This window comes from Polypterus senegalus, chromosome 6, assembly GCF_016835505.1.
Source record: "Polypterus senegalus isolate Bchr_013 chromosome 6, ASM1683550v1, whole genome shotgun sequence".
NCBI lineage: Eukaryota > Metazoa > Chordata > Cladistia > Polypteriformes > Polypteridae > Polypterus > Polypterus senegalus.
Genome location: NC_053159.1, coordinates 173,845,830 through 173,863,113, shown reverse-complemented (window position 1 = coordinate 173,863,113; position 17,284 = coordinate 173,845,830). Strand labels below are relative to the sequence as shown.

Genomic DNA, 17,284 nt, shown 5'->3' with positions numbered 1-17,284 from the left:
TATTCTTTTGTTTTTCTTGTTATCCTTTTGTTGAACAGTCTGTATTACAATTGATTAAAGAATCACAATTAAAAGCTTTTAAAAAGAACTAAATATTTCAATTAAGGTCAAAATTGAAATCTGTTTTTTTTGTACACCACTCTGTACTATACTGTATTGAATGAATATGAATTGTGGAATTGCAACGGCAAATTTAGAACACATGGCGGGTGCAGAGCAAATGCGCTCTCTCCGATCTCTCTTTCCTGCTGCTAGTAATGTAACGTTCTTTCTTAGCCCAATATGTACCTTACCTATGTGTGTGTAAAGAATGCTGATGAGAACTGAAACAAAACCAGAAGTCAATATGCATGCTGCCAATTGAATAGTGAATAAGCGACTCTTTTGGGTTCATATATTTGTAAATCTGACTCTGAAGGAGCCAGTGCCTCACCAGCCATGAACCTCACCGCACGTCACTGCTTTAAAGTGGGTGGACTAGTCTGTTCAGCCCAACATGCTTATGTTGTGACTCTCACCAAGTCAAGCAGGTGAAAGGTAAGTCAATGAGTGACGTCTCTCTATTATTAAAGAAAATCTTGAAACGAGATGAGACAATTGCCAAGAGATTTTTTCACGTCCCTCCTTCCTCGTAATCATTTTCATCCACACTCACGGTCCTCTCACCTCTCATTGGTGTGAATGCTTTTGTCACACACAGTTCCTCTGCTCTCAGTACTTATAAATTTTCATGTTTTCCTCACTTTAAGTTCCCAATAAAAGCAGACTTATTATGTCCAAATCTTATTGAAGAATTTTATCCTGAAAGGGTTATCAACAGAAGAAATGAGTACATGGGCAATCCTAGCACTAAGAAACGATGAAGTTAAATGATTTAATGCAAAAAATGTCGATTGGTTACATGGCAAATTGGTTGCCTGTGTCTTTCAGGATTGACTTTAAAATACTGCTTATGGTTTATAAAGTCTTAAATAATCTCGCTCCATCTTATATATCGGAATGCCTGACACGTTATATTCCAAATCGTAGCCTTAGATCTTCAAATGAGTGTCTCCTTATAATTCCAAAAGCTAAACTTAAAAGAAGTGGTGAGGCAGGCGGCCTTCTGCTGTTATGCACCTAAAATCTGGAATAGCCTGCCAATAGGAATTCATCAGGCAAATACAGTGGAGCACTTTAAAACACTGCTGAAAACACATTACTTTAACATGGCCTTTTTATAACTTCACTTTAACTTAATCCTGATACTCTGTATGTTCAATTCTTCATAATAATTATTCACAGTGGCTCCAAAATCCATACTGACCCCTACTCTCTCTTCTGTTTCTTTTTCCGTTTTCTTTGTGGTGGCGGCCTGCGCCACAACCACCTACTCAAAGCATCATGATGCACCAACATTGATGGACTGAAAGCCAGAAGTCTACGTGACCATCATCATCAGGTCCTTCCATGAAAACCCTAAATACAAAGAGGACTGTTTGTTAGGTAGATTGCCCAGAGGGGACTGGGTGGTCTCGTGGTCTGGAACCCCTACAGATTTTATTTTTTCTCCAGCCTTTGGAGTTTTTTTGTTTTTCTGTCCACCCTGGCCATCGGACCTTACTCTTATTCTATGTTAATTAATGCTGACTTATGTTTATTTTTTATTGTGTCTTCTATTTTTCTATTCATTTTGTAAAGCACTTTGAGCTACATTTTTTTTGTATGAATATGTGCTATATAAATAAATGTTGATTGATTGATTGATTGATTGAATGCATATCAATAGACATTGCTGAAACAGATGGTGGTGATGGAGCGTAAGATGAAAACATCAACTTACAATATCCTGAAGAATATCTAGAAACCATTAACACCATACGGTCTTCCACCAGCTGAATTACTGTTGAAAGAAGGATGTATCGTAATGGTATTGTGTAATTTATGTCTGAGTGATAGGCTATGCAATGGGACAAGATTAGTTGTATTCAAAATTGGTCAAACAATTCTAATGTAAAATTTTAACAGGTGACAAGAAAGGTAATGTAGTACATCTTCTGCAGATGACATTAGACACCACATCTTGATATGCCATTCGTATTAAAAGGTTTACAGTTTCCCGTCAGAATAGCTTTTGTAAAAACAATGAACAAATCACAGGGTCAAATATTCGAAAAAGTCAGTTTATTCATTAAAGAGAAAGAAACGCTATTCACTCACGGACAGTTATACGTTACATTGTCACGATGTAACTCCAAACACAAAATCAAAATTCAGTGTGATATTGATGAAAAGTTAATTCCAAATATTGTTTCTACTGAAGTTTTAAAGTAAAAGTGTAAGTTTAGAAAATATTTGTGTGTTAATTTCAAAGCCAAACAGAATGAAAATGTATAACGCAACGGATACCTTTAACGCAACATGAAACAATTTTTTACGTTTTACTATTTTTTACTATGGTTAATTACTCACTGTAGTGTAGAATAATTATGTAACAATTCCCATGAAAATAACAATCTGTTTAAATTGTACATCCACTTCCGGGGGTTGGCGAGTGAAGCAAGCAGGTGCAGATCTCCCTAGTTTACATAAAAATACTTAGAAAGTCCTGCAGAATAAGAAGACTACAACCGGACCACCAATAATGTGTTGAAATACGATTCCAGATTCTTTCATTAAAGAGGCACTTCGATATGTGCATTTGTTTCGCTGACACTTTTATCCAACATGATGTACAATGCAGATGATACTGTAAATGCACTGCGTACTCACTTCCAAATTTACAATTTTCTGCTATTAGAAAAGTGGGAGGTTGAGGTCACATGCTGAGTCAGTAGTGGAATGTGAAACAGCAACATAATGCTTTACTGTATAATCTACCATTTTAGACATTTGGGGACTGCTTTATTACTTCTCACAAGTTTCTGAACCCCAAAGGACAAGTCAGCTCTTAACAGGTCAAACATACCATAGAAAGAATATCCTTAGCGCATGAACGTTTGTTTCAAAGTACACGCCATTCACCACTTGTGAACTGTTCATTTCAAAATGATAGTTAAGCAAAAACAGTTTCTTACCTTGGGCCCTGGAAGTCCTTCCCCCTGTTGTCCCCTCTCTCCTGGGATACCCTGTGGCCCCTGAGGTCCCTGAAATGAGTTAAACAAATAACAAAAATAAGAAATTTATGATGTATGTTAGCATTCATTTTTCAGTGACCTGCTAATCTTCTCTGACTCCAAAGGTTGAATAAGAAGTCCATCCATCCATTTTCCAACCTGCTTGATCCGAACACAGGGTCACGGAGGTCTGCTAGAGCCAATCCCAGTCAACACAGGGCACAAGGGAGGAACCAATCCCGGGTAGGGTGTGAATAAGAAGTTTATGGTCAAATTGAGCCTTCACTGTGAACGACGTGTCTGTTTCTCAACAAGGGCGTTTACAGAGGTGGACAAATTTATTGCTAAGGAAAATCCACAATTGCCTCTGAAATAACCTGAAACTGAAAAAGGTAATTGGTACCCGTCGTCGTTTATTTCATATTTAACTAAAAATCAGACTTTGCTTTTGATTCAACAGAATATTTCAAACAAAACCCAATTGAAAATGACATGGACAAAAATGATGGGATCCTTCGCCTAATATTTTGTTGCACAGTCTTTAGAGGTTGCAGTCACTGCACACATAAGCGATTCCTGGAGCTCTCTGCGAGTCTTCTGCACTTGTCCACAGGTCGTTTGGCCCACTCTTCCTGAGCAAACCGCTCCAGCTGTGTCCGATCTGCAGGGGGTCCTCTCCAGATGGCAAGTTTCAGTTCTTTCCTTAGATGTTAGACAGGATTCAAATCAGGGCTCATAGAAGGCCACTTCAGAACAGTCCAATATTTTGTTCTTGCCATTCTTGAGCGCTTTTAGCTGTGAATTTTGGCTCATCATACTCCTGGCCGCCGACTGAGACAGAGCTTCCTGACATTTGGCAGTACGTTTTGCTCCAGAATGTCTTGATAGTCCTTGAGATTTCATTGTTCCCTGCACAGATTCATGGCAACCCATGCCAGATACAGAAAAGCAGCCCCAAAACATATTCACAGTACGAATGGTTCTCTTTTCTTTGAAAACCAATTTTTTTTTTGTCGGGGGACATGGAGCGGATGTGACTTGCCAGACAGCTCCAGTTGTATCTCCTCTGTCCAAAGGACATTCTACTAGAACCATTGTGCCTTGTCATTATGCACTTTAGCAAATTCCAGTCTGGCCTTTTTATGTGAAGTCCTCCTGAGTCTTCTTCCATTGAGCCCACTGTCATTCAAAAAGTGACGGATGGTGTGATCAGACACTGATGGATCCTGACCTTGAAGTTCAGCTTGTATCTCTTTGGAAGTCATCCTTGACTTTTTGTCTAACATTCTCACTGTCCATCTGCCCATTCTGGGGTTGACTTTCTTTTTGTGGACGAGCAGAGGGAGACTGGGCACAGTCCCATGGACCTTACACTTTTTAATAACATTTGCAAGTGTTGTTACAGGAGCATCAAACTGCTTGAAGATGGTCTTCTAGCCTTTGCCTTTTACATGCTTGTCTGTCATTTTCTTAGTGATCTCCTCAGACGACTCTCTCCTTTGCTTTCTCTGGTCCACGTTCAGTGTGGGTCACACAATAACACCAAAGAGCAGACTCACAATGTTTCTCCATTTAAATTGGCTGAATGATTGATTGTGGGGAGGCACGGTGGCGTAGTGGGTAGCGATGCTGCCTCGCAGTTAGGAGACCCGGGTTTGCATGTTCTCCCCATGTCTGTGTGGGTTTCCTCCAGGTACTCCGGTTTCCTCCCACAGTCCAAAGACATGCAGGTTAGGTGCATTGGCGATTCTAAATTGTCCCTAGTGTGAACTTGGTGTGTGGGAGTGTGTGTGTGTGTGCCCTGCGGTGGGCTGGCGCCCTGCTCGGGGTTTGTTGTTGGCTGGGATTGGGTCCAGCAGACCCCCGTGACCCCATAGTTAGGATATAGCGAGTTGGATAATGGATGGATGGATGGATGAATGATTGATTGCACGATTGGATAGATGAGTGTGACACAAATTCAAGGAAACAGCTAGTTTGAAAAATTGCTCAGCTCCTGTTATTTAGGGTCTTTTCTAGGGGTTCCAACAAATATGTCCAGGTCATTTTAGGGTATCTATGTTGAATAGGCAACACCTGATCTCTTGTCACACTTGCTTTGCTTTACTCGATGACATATCAAAGGCATGCAGGTATACAGGTGGCAATTGCTTTACATTTAATCACTTCTCAGGGGGTATAAGGAACTTTTTCAATGAGCTGTAAGGAGACCACCAAATTTATCCACATCTGTAAATGTCTGGATAAGCTACAAATGGAAGGATAGGGAAAAATAAAAAAGTTTCAACCAAAAGGTGATTAGGGTGGCATGGTCGCACAGTGGTAGCACTGCCGCCTCACATTAAAGAGACTAGGGTTCCCTCCCTGAGTTTGCATGTTCTCCCCTTGCCTGAGTGGGTTTCCTCCGGGTGCTCCACTATCCTCCTACAGTCCAAAGACATGCAGGTGAGGTGTGTTGGTGATGCTTAAATGCCTTATTGTGTGGGTGGTGTGTGTGTTTGCTATGTGATGGACTGGCGCCCTGTCAGGGTTTGCTCCTGCCTTGTGCCCTATGCTAGCTGGGATAGGCTCCAGCACCCCCCAGTAACCCTGTTCAGGACTAAGTTGTTTAGAAAGTGCCTGACTGAAAAAGGTGATTAATGTGAAACTTGGAATTGTAAAGGTGAGCCTACATAACACTTGTCCTGAAGTGCTGATCAGTGTGGCCAAAGGTGGCGCTATTGGGCTGTCCAGGAACCAAAAGACTTCAAAAGGTTACACAGAAGATGGTGGAGGGTCAAACAATATGAAGAAAACATAACGTGCAACAGAAAGTACAAAACAAATTAGCTTCAGTGGATTCAGAAAGTATTCAGACCCCTTCACTTTCTGCACGCTGTACTGTGTTGAAGATTTAATCGTACTGTAAATGGATAATTTTGCCATTTTAGAAAATTAACCTACAATCAATAACGCATGATGAAAAAGTGAAGTTTTCAGAAAGATTTGATACTTTATTAGAACCAAAAAACTGAAATCTTTTATTTTTGTAAGTATTCCGATCCCTTTGCTGTGGCACTCCAAACTGTGCTCAGGTCCTTCCTGTTTGCTTTAATTCTCCTTGAGGTGCGTCTAGAACTTGACTGGAGTGCACCCGCGGTAAACTGAACTGTTCAGAAAGGCACCCACTTGTAACTCTCCCCAATCAGACTATGGTGATTTAAAGATCAGGGCCAAAGGGATAAAACCATTTCTAAAGCTTTGAGCGTTCCCAGAAGCACGGTGGCCTCAACAATTGTGAAATGGAAGAGGTTTGGAACCACCAGGACTCTTCCCAGAGTTGGCTGTCCAGCCAAACTTAGTAACTGGGCAAGAAGAACCTCAGTCAGGGAAGTGATGAGGAACCGAATGGTTGCTCTAGCATCCTTAGCGTTACATTTTTTCTCAAAAAAAAAAAACGTATAAAGGGTTTCATTATTTGGCTTGAAAGGTTACATGTTTATTAAATCTGATCTTTCTACTGTGAAATGTGCAAAACACTAAAGGCACAAAGTGTAGAAAGTATAATAATTATACAAATAGATAGATAGATAGATGTGAAAGGCACTATATAAAAGATATACATATATATATAAAAGGCACTATATGATAAATTGATAGATATGAAAGGTGCTATATAATAGATATATAGATATGAACAGCACTATATGTTAGATAGATAGATAGATAGATAGATAGATAGATAGATAGATAGATAGATAGATAGATAGATAGATAGATAGATAGATAGATAATGCTAATACCGTATATAATGTCAAAATGTGTCATTTGTGTGGCATATCTCGAAGCACGCTGACATACACAATCCAATGTAGCCATCGAGACAATAAGTAATGCAATTCCTTACAGATTTTCTTTCCAGATTGATCAACTTTTGAACAGCACACTGCACATGTACGACTGACATGAGCATCACTTTCGGATTCATCAGAATCCCTTTCAAGAACGGTGAACACCCGAGTTGCTGAAAAACATTTCTTACGAGGCGCCATTAGGCTAGGAGAAGACTAGTGTTCGCCATGGCCTGGGTAACACTCGAGCCTCCTACTTACACAAGACATGCCTATATCGTTTCCAAAGCAATGCTTGGCACTAATGCTGTTGACACTTTTACAGCCTGAGTAATCCTCGGGTCTAATGCTTATGTGAGCCGTGTCTATACAGTTGCCCGAGTGTCGCTCAGGACTATTGCTTTAGTACTGTTTTAACAGCCTGAGTGACGCTTGGGTCTAACGCTAAGGAGTTTAGCAGAGAATCCTCTGCTGAGATGGGAGAACCTCTGAGAAAGATGACCATCTCAGTGACACTCCATCAGGCAGGTGTTTATGGTAGAGTGGATAGACTAAACAAACCCACAACAAAAGTCATCTGATGGCATTTAAAGACCTCAGAGAGCATGAGGAACACACTCTCTAGACTGACGAGACAAAAATCAAACTCTTTGGTTGGAACTCCAAGCACTATGTCTGATGAAGACTAGACACTCCTCATCACCGGCCTAATACCATCTCTACAGTGAAGCATGGTGGTGATGGCATCATGCTATGGAGATGCTTCTCAGTGGCAAGGGCAGTGAGACTGTCTAGAATTGAGGAAAGGATGAAGGAAGCCAAATACAGAGAGGTCCTTGGAAAAAAAAACCTGTATGCAAACTCAGACTAGGCGATAATGACCCGAAGTATAGCCATGATAAAGCTGGCTCTAGGAGAAGTCTGGCTGTCCTTAAGGTGGCCCAGAAAAAGCTTAGACTTCAACCCTGTGGAGAGACCTGAAGATGGCCGTTTATAGATACTTTCCATCCAATCTAATGGAGTTTGAGAGGATCTGTCAGGAAGGATGAGATATGTTTACCCAAGAAGACTCAATGTTGGAATTGCTGCCAAGGAGGCTATGACAAAGATCTGAATTAAGGTCTGAATACTTAAATGATTTTTAATAAATCTGCAAACTTTTCAAAAAGCATGTTTTCACTTTGTCATTATGGGTTATCGAGTGTAGACTGAGTGGCACAAATGGTAGATTTATTCACTTTAAATGAAATCTACAACACAAGAAAGTGTGGAGAAAGTGAAGGGGTCTGAAAAATTTCTGAAGCCACCGTATGCCTCAATGACGCATCCTGGACCAATTATTGCCCTTAGCTAATCTATTTGGTGCCCACTGCCCACTACTCTAAACCTACACTCCCGGTATTCTTTTACTCCTTCTCACCTTCCTTTCTCCCATCGCTTGCCAATACTCTTCCACCTGACTCCAAGCTCTCTGGCCTTACAGTCAGCAGCATTATTTACGCCTCACTCCATATGCCTTTCTAAAGTCACTTCTGGAGCAGAGACTACTCTTTGTCTTGACCCAACACATCAGCTCAGAGCTTCATGATGTCTACTGGAGCTTGACTAGGGTGTAAATCGCAGTCATATGCATAAAATGAAGTTCCCAAGTAGGCTGAGCCTCACTTCGTTATGAACTTGCAGTAACTTAAGCTAAAAAAGGCTCAATTCTGACTTCAGAGTGAAAGAACCTATGGCACCATCTGAGTAGTAAAGAGGTCAAAAGGGACCTTGTTGAAAATCATTTAGTGGACAGTCCAATATGCCCTCTTAAAATATTATTTCAAATGGACATTTCATACAGCACCCTGGATTAAAAGGTACCAGAGAGGACAAGGCCGGGTGTATACTTCATGAGTTTGTAGGTGGAGACAACTGACTGCAAAAGAAATATCACAAATCAAGGTCAGGGACATCTAGGGTCTCCGGCAGCAGGCACCATCTTATATATAAATGTCTACACGTGGAAGTGTGTGTGTGTGTCTGTCTGTCCGGCTTGGAAGTGCGTTCGGGTAGTGACAAGCTCGAAGAGCCAGCAAGGCAGCCCCAAGTTAACGAGTTGGAAGAAGAAAGAAGTACAAGGCTACAGCCTGATGCTGAAAGAAAGCGACTCTGTCACCAAAGTGAAGCCGTCTGATAGACAAGGGGGGCGAGTGCAACCGCAAAAGAAAACCGCCGACTTTGCATTTCAATTTTTTTTTCAATAGTTTCTAGGAACTTTTTACAGCACGGCTTACACAGCAAGTACACTATAATCAGTCCAGAACTGCATTCACAATAACTCCTGAACAATGACACAAAGAATGAATACCCACCTGTACTCCCGGCTCTCCGATTCCAGGTGGTCCTGGTGGACCAGGTCTTCCTTGTGAGCCAACATCACCCTTTAAGGAGAAAGATTAGAGAATAGATTGATAAAGTTGGAGATGCATTTAATTAGACATCAAACAAAACTGAAACAACACATTTAAGATTGCTGCAGATGTGCTGCTGACATTGACATTTTAAACAACTAGGAATTCAAACATTTTCCAGCACAACTTTTATTTCTTCAAGTGCTTTATTATGGCATCAAATAATCAGACATTGCTTAGTATTTTATATAAGTGTAAAATATATACTGTATATTCACCTTTTAGGCAAAGAGATTTATAACTAAAATTGAATGCTGAGTGGAGCAGAAGTCACCTTAAAGTCAAGTGTCTTCACCATTTATAGTCCCTCCAATACACCTGCTAATCTATAGAAATGTGCCCTTCACTTGGGGTTGTTCAGCACTGAAATGTTCCATAAAGAACTTACAGAACTAAAATAAGATTCCATTACCTCAAAAAAGGTACCAAGTCTGTTCTTGGTGTATTTTAATAGTTTTCAAAATGTACAAAGGAGTCAACAATGCGATTCTAGCAGATTTGTTTCAGTGAGGTTATTAGGGGTTGGGACATTTTAGATCAAAACAAGAACCATTCTTTACTTGGGGTGCACCCGGAAGTGCAGCCGGATGTCAGCAATCAAGCACCTGGAGCACTTCCGGGTTCCCAATAAAAGGAGCCAACAACCACCACTCATTGGCCAGAGTCGGGAGGAGGAGGACAAAGTTTGGAGGAGGAGTGGCGGTGGAAGAGAAAAATGGAAAGGAAAGTGTGGGGTGTTTTTTCTGTTGTGCTTATTTCACACTTGGGACTGTGTTGAGTCTGTGTGGATTACAGGGAAGATGTGCCCCACAGGTGAAGAAAAATAAAGGTTTTTTTATTTTATACGTGCCTCCAGTGTGAATCTGTGTCGGGTCTGGCGCTTATATAGCACCTTGTTACACTATCTATCTATCTATTGGACCGGGAAGGACCGGGAGAGGGACTATGCCTCCCCCAGACCACGAAGGGCAGCCGCCCTCGTTTGTCTGGGGGCTACGGGAATTGAGCATGGAAGCTTAGCCCTATAGGGGCCTGTGGCCACTGCCAGGGGGTGCCCTGAAGACTCTGAAGCCCTGGACGTGAGCACTTCCACCACACCCGGAGGTGCTGGCAGAAGTATTACCAGGGACACCTGGAGTGCCGCCTGAACACCCGGAAGTGCCACAGGAAGCTCATCAGGGGGCACCTGGAGCCGGTCCGGGTAGACATAAAAAGGGTCGCCTCCCTCCATTCGGCAGCTGGAGTCGGGTGGAAAAGGACGAAGCTTGGAGGAGAGGAGAGGAGTGGAGGCGGCAGCGAAGAGAGGACTTTGGAGAAGCCCGGACTTGAAGGTGTGTAGTGCGTGGTCACTGGTTTGTGTGCGGGATTGATTATTGTAAATATTAGAAATAAATGTGTGGTGGTGTTTGAACCATTGGTGTCTGCCTGTCTGTGTCGTGGCTGATTCTCCACACTATCTATCTATCTATCTATCTATCTATCTATCTATCTATCTATCTATCTATCTATCTATCTATCTATCTATCTATCTATCTATCTATCTAGTGCCTTTTATATATCTATCTATCTATCTATCTGGAATGTTTCTGCCATAAGTTAATTTTTAGTGCCCTGTGACCAGTTAGGGACCCTACACACACAGAAAATGGTGTTTCTGCACTTCATCCTTAAAGCTGGTATACTGCTATAACTTCTAGAATGATTACAAATCCCATTGAAAACACTTACATACTAAAATTAAAGCCATTCTAGATTATGTGGCTAAAGAATGATCATTTTCCTGGTTATACCATAGAAGCTTATTCTTTATAGATGCCCCATGTTACTTTGTCTTTCACACACACACACAAACAAATAATAACTGCAACTTTTACTGTACCTTGGGACCAAGAAGTCCAATTCCTGTCTCTCCTTGAATTCCGGGTGGACCAGAAGGACCCCTTTCACCCTAGAACAGAAAGGAATGATTCACCGTTACTGAATGTTCTGGATTGATCTTATACAGCAGGCTTGTGGGTGAAATACATACATGGGCACCTCTTCAGAATTAGTGTGACTAATGTATACTTTACTTCAGACACAGAATCTGAATTAGGCAGGAAATGTGTCAAAATCACAGATGACACCAAAATTGGAAAGATTATTAGCACAACTAAAATAAATACCTTGGGAAACAGTTGGAAATGCCGATAGTACAGACAAGTGCAAAGTGCTACATGCAGGCAAAAGGCACATTGATTATACTGAAAATACAAGGTGAGTGACTCAGCAGCTACATTTGCACCCTTTTAAAAGAGCAGTCCACCCAACAGCAATTTTTTTTTGTTACATACTCCATGCTGTTTGTAGAGATAGCCCAGAAAGACTTTCAATCTCATTTTTTTCATGCAAAATGGAGAGAAAAAAGTTTAATAATGTAATTGAAGCCAAAACTGACCAATAAAGTACAACGGTAAAGAATGTGAAAAACGTCCAAGAAAAAAAAAAATTAATGTGCTGCATAATCCACATGTCACGCTCAAAACGTTCAACACACCTCGCTTACTTATGTGCTAAAATATACAGTACTTATTTCTTCAGGAATTATTAGTGCACATTGTCAACAGAAAACCCCAAACCTCATGGAAATGACTTTTTGATTTGAAGACCCTCCTCTCCCCTACATTAGCTTCATTTCAAAATGTTCTTCCCATGAGTCTTTAGGTTTCCTGTTTATGCAGTGCACTGATAATCCTGGAAGTGTTTATTTAATAATATTTTAGCAAAAAAAGTTTGCGTGTTTCACGTTTTCAGCCTGTGAATGGATAGCTCACTTGTGGATTATACAACATCAATGGATGTTCTTTACATTGTTTGCCAGTGTAGAACATTGGTCACCTTAGGCTCCTATTCTATCATAAACTTTTTCCTCTTGTCACACATGTGAGCATAGGAGTCAGCTAAAGGGCTCAAAGGAGGATAATTCCATGCTGGACCAGGGGGTGGCAGAGGGCACTGATCCTTTCTCTTTTTTCTCTGCAGACCAACCATGGGAAATTCCACCTGGGCCCTTTGACGCCACTTCCAGTTCTGGGCCTGATGACACCACTTTCGGTTCTGGGCCTTATAATGCCACTTCCAGTTCCGGAGCCAAAGACGTCACTTCCGGTTCGGGGCCCGATGACGTAATTTCTGGCTCCAGATGACATCATTTCCCCTGTCCTGCTTTAAAACCACCACGTTTTGTCTGTCACCTCAGTTCTGTTTTGGACTAATGTCTGTAAAGACCATTGCTCAAACCTTTGCCTTTTTTTACAGTCAATTCTCAAATATATGGGGTGGCTGCTTCAAACCTTTTTACAGTGTCGTGTACATCATTTCACTCTCTCCATTCTGAATGAAAACATCAGATTTAAAAAATGTTTTTCTACCATTACTACAAACTACATGGAGTAAGTATCCATCCATCCATTTTCTAACCCGCTGAATCCGAATACTGGGTCACGGGGGTCTGCCGGAGCCAATCCCAGCCAACACAGGGCACAAGGCAGGAACCAATCCTGGGCAGGGTGCCAACCCACCGCAGGACACACACAAACACACCCACATACCAAGCACACACTAGGGCCAATGTAGAATCACCAATCCACCTAACCTGCATGTCTTTGGATTGTGGGAGGAAACCGGAGGAAACCCACGCAGACATGGGGAGAACATGCAAACTCCACGCAGGGAGGACACGGGAAGCGAACCCGGGTCTCCTAACTATGAGGCAGCAGCGCTACCACTGCGCCACCGTGCTGCCCCATGGAGTAGGTAACATATAAAAAATATCATATTTGGATGGACTATTCCTTTAAAGGTTGTAAGTGTCTATGCTGATACAACATTGTCTATGCAATGAGCTTAAAACAACTTAAAACTCAAAGAAAATATAACAGTCATATTACAAAATCTCTAAACAAAAATGACCCTATTAAGAGGAACACCAAAGCTTTAAGTATTTAAGGGGGTGTTAATAACTTTCTCCTCAGTGTCATTCATTTGGCTCTCAATCAAGCTGCACAATCTCCACCCAACCCAAGGCCTACACGTACGCTGTAAAGTCGGGCCCGGTGGGGCAGCTGGGATTTATTTGAGCATTTGTTAACTTTTAGTTTTGTGTTTCTTCTTATAATCATACCTTGATTTTCATTTGTTAATGAAAACCATTATTTTCTATATACAGTATACCAAGGTGTGGCAGAAAAGTAATGAGACTGATTTTTTATTTACCAAAGTTTTTATTTTTTTCAAACATCAATGTTATCCCCTTCAAAGTAATTCCCTTGGGCAGCTACACACCGATGGAGCGTTGTTCCCACAGTTGGTAGCAGCGCTGGAAGTCTTCAACCGGTATGGTCTTCAGCATGTCCGTTACACTCTTTTGGATGTTTTCTAAAGTCCCAAAATGACGTCCTTTGAGGACATTTTTCAGTTTAGGAAAAAGGAAAAAGTCACACGGACTGAGGTCAGGTGAATAAGGGGGCTGGGGAACCACAGGAATGCGTTTTTTCGATTGTCCTTCTGCTCAATTGTGAGGTTTTTCGGCACCATTTTGGCACAGACCTTTCGAATGTGCAAATGTTCAGTCAAAATTTGATGAATGGTAAATCTGTTCAAATTTAATTGTTCACTCAACATTCTTAATGTTAAACGACGGTCTGATCTCACAAGAGTGTTCACACGTTCAATGTTTTCATTGGTTTTCGAAGTTGAAGGCCTCTCTGAAAAACTTGAGCTCGGGATAAAGAATGTTCCCCATAGGCCTGTTTTAACTTTTCAAACGTCACACTTGCCGATTCTCCAAGCTTAACACAAAATTTAATGGCACAACGTTGCTCCAAATTCCGCTGTTCCATTTTGCGTGACGCACAACCAAAACACAACTTCGCTAATAGCAGTCACAAAAATCACGTAGTTAACGGAAGGAGTTGAAACTCGCACTGAGCTACGGGAGGGTACTGATACACGTGCTCTATCAAGGACAACAGCGCAGCGTTGCCAGATCGCTTGCAGTGTTGCCAGTCTCATTACTTTTCTGCCACACCTCGTATACATAAGCTCTTTTGGCAACATGTAACATTGCTTGGGAAGCAAGTGCAAATAAAGGCAGCATCAACTTTAGCAACATGTCACCGTTTTCATACCTTAAACAGCACTATATGAAGTTTTAGTAAGTTTATGCGGTTTTCACATTACACTTCAAGAAATCAAAGTTAAAGGCATGATTTTGTTCAACATACCTTCTTTCCCTGTTGTCCTTCGGGACCAGCATCTCCAACTGGACCTGGGGGTCCCTGCAGAAAAAGAAAAAAAAATGATTCTATTATACTGTAACAATAAGGCACAGTCATCAGCAAAACGATGGACAAGGAGCGGAGCTAATCAATCAGGAAATGAACAGGCTAATAGGGCAAAAAAAAAGTGATGTCATCATAGGATTAAAACCTGACAAAGCGAAAATTCTAATAACAAAATCAAAACAAAATCCAAAAGTCAGTGTCCTGAAAAACGTGCAAAGGTTCTGATCGCTAACTGGCTATCCATCTGCTAGTCTGATTCATCCGGAGAGAGCCATGAGCAAATCTGGATAAAAGAATTAGACGATTCGCTGAGTGTCACATTTCTTATCCAATCCAACGCCTCCTGAGGGTTGTACTCAGAGTAGGGGCGGGATTTAAAGGGTAATGGTGCCCTTGTTGACATCATTCGACTGACACTGATCCTGTAGTGTACTTATTACAATGGCTGAAACATTTCCTGAAAAGACCTTTGTTAAATATATAAATGTGTATTGTGTGTGTAGAGAATATTTTAAATGAAAAAATAAACATAACCTGTTGCAAGGGAAAACCCACTTGGCAAAATCAGATTATACTTTTGGCAGACAAAGACATCACTGGGCTAGTCATAAGAGGAGAGAATGCTTTTTCAGTCGACTACACGTGGTGTCTGTCACTCAGTTACGACTATACTGCCACAGTCAATGTGGGGTTGAAAGAAATGGCATCTACATCCATGAAAAGATAAACTGGAAAATATGCAGTAATTGTATGTAATTTTTTCTATTATTATATGTTTTTCTCCATGAGTTTCTCAGATATTACAGTTCTAAGATTTTCTGGGGTCTCTAAATATGAATCTGACATTAAATTTTTAAAATATCCGTCATGTTAAGAGTTCTAGGATTTTTTTCACCATTTTGTTTTCCATTTTCTATTTTCATAGTTGCTGCCATTTTGGGTTCCTGTTGTTAGGGGCAACCTTCAGATAATAATGTCACGGGATAAAGGGTCATCCAGGATTTCACTTCCTAATCTGAGTTGCGGATACAAAACTCCTTTTCAAATCGCTGCTTTTCAAGAAACCACAACAGAAATTTTGACCACAACTTAATGCAACTTAATGCAAAGAAGATGCAAGAGGTCTGTGGTGAAAAGTACTGCGGCCTGATTTGGGTGTGAATACATCAGACACAAATGGCCCAGACAGCTACGTTGTTTGCCATTTTTTGGTCTGCATTTGGGATTCTTACCAATGTCAAAAGGTAGCACTAGACATAGAAGGTTAGACTTTATGATTGGTGTACATTGTGGCCAGTAGAAGGAGCCACTGAATCTCAACCCCCTGATAGACGGGTTCAAATCAAGTAATTTTTATTTACAGACAGTACCTTCTCAGGTGTCGTCTTTTCAATAGATACCCAAAATTCCTCACAATTACAATCTGCTTCCACACCTCCTAGGCAACCCTTGTCTTCCTCCTCCCAAACTCTGTTCCCCCTTGATGGTGCGGTGGCTTCTTTTACATTTTATCTGGGAGCACTTCTAGTGCAATAACATTGGATTGGGAAGCACTACTGGGTCATGGGGAATCCTCAAAAATAGGGAAGTCTTCTACCGGTGGCACCCGCTGGCAGCACCCAAGGATACACACAGGAATGTTCTTCTGGACTGCAAATCCCATATATATCTGTGTGGGTGCCAATACTGAGACCTTGCCAGAGGAGCACTGCCATCGATTGTACTGTGGAAGGAACTGCTCTGGACAAACAGCCTCCCTTAATCCATCAATTAATATTTTATCTAAACTGGGATCGTAATCGAGAACCACCCGGCTGGGTTATCCCCCCCATTTATAATGTCTGTCCATTATGACCTCCCAGCAGGGACTGGTCTCATCCCTTATCCCAGTCGGGGAGCCAGTCCATCAAAGCATTTATTAATGTATATTAGTTTGGATGAGTTTGCGATTGAACCCTCACATTATTAGGCTGCATCAAGTAAACAGCAAATACTTAGAAAGGAATAGTTGTTTAGGTTACCTGCAGACCTCTTACTCCTCTTCCACCAGATGGCCCTTCAGGACCCTAAAAGAAGCAGTAGACATAAAATCCAATGTGAGACCAAAAAATAAAATAAACCATCTTTACAGTATAAATAACACAATATTTGATGAGGGAAGCCCGTGAGTTGCCTGTTTAGACTTCTTTATACATCCTTTGTCAGGCCGTTTTCTGCATTGTGCCCAGTGCTGTCAAGACAAGCTTGCTGGGATCCTTAATTGGCTTATGGAGGTCTCTGAATGTACACACACGTACGGCATGTATTAAAAAATATGGTTACAATAGCTGGTCTACTCTCTGGTTGAAAGAAGAGTCAGTACTCAAAATGTTTCTGCTTGTAAGCCAGATGGAGATGGATGGATACTTGTCATTAGTGTTGATTGGCAAAATTCACCAAAATGCTTTTTTGAGGAGAATATGCTGCATTCTCCAGTGATCTTGTTTGACAAACATTTTTCTGGAAATTTGCCCTATGGCTGGCTTAGGCAAACAATTTTTTTTCCCAGAGCCTCATGATGCTTTGTGAGGTCAATGTGATAT

The 17,284-nt window shown here is 41.2% G+C and overlaps 1 protein-coding gene across 1 annotated transcript in view; it reads right to left on the bottom strand.

Moving 5' to 3' along the window:
* col28a2a (collagen, type XXVIII, alpha 2a) overlaps positions 1-17,284 on the bottom strand; it is a 149,586-nt gene that overhangs the window by 79,766 nt on the left and 52,536 nt on the right. The window contains exons 10-14 of the mRNA XM_039757571.1: positions 16,724-16,768; positions 14,643-14,696; positions 11,258-11,326; positions 9,280-9,348; positions 3,057-3,125 (exon numbers count right to left, since the gene is read on the bottom strand). Coding sequence (XP_039613505.1) covers positions 3,057-3,125; positions 9,280-9,348; positions 11,258-11,326; positions 14,643-14,696; positions 16,724-16,768 — 306 coding nt within the window. The remainder of the gene's footprint in view (positions 1-3,056; positions 3,126-9,279; positions 9,349-11,257; positions 11,327-14,642; positions 14,697-16,723; positions 16,769-17,284) is intronic.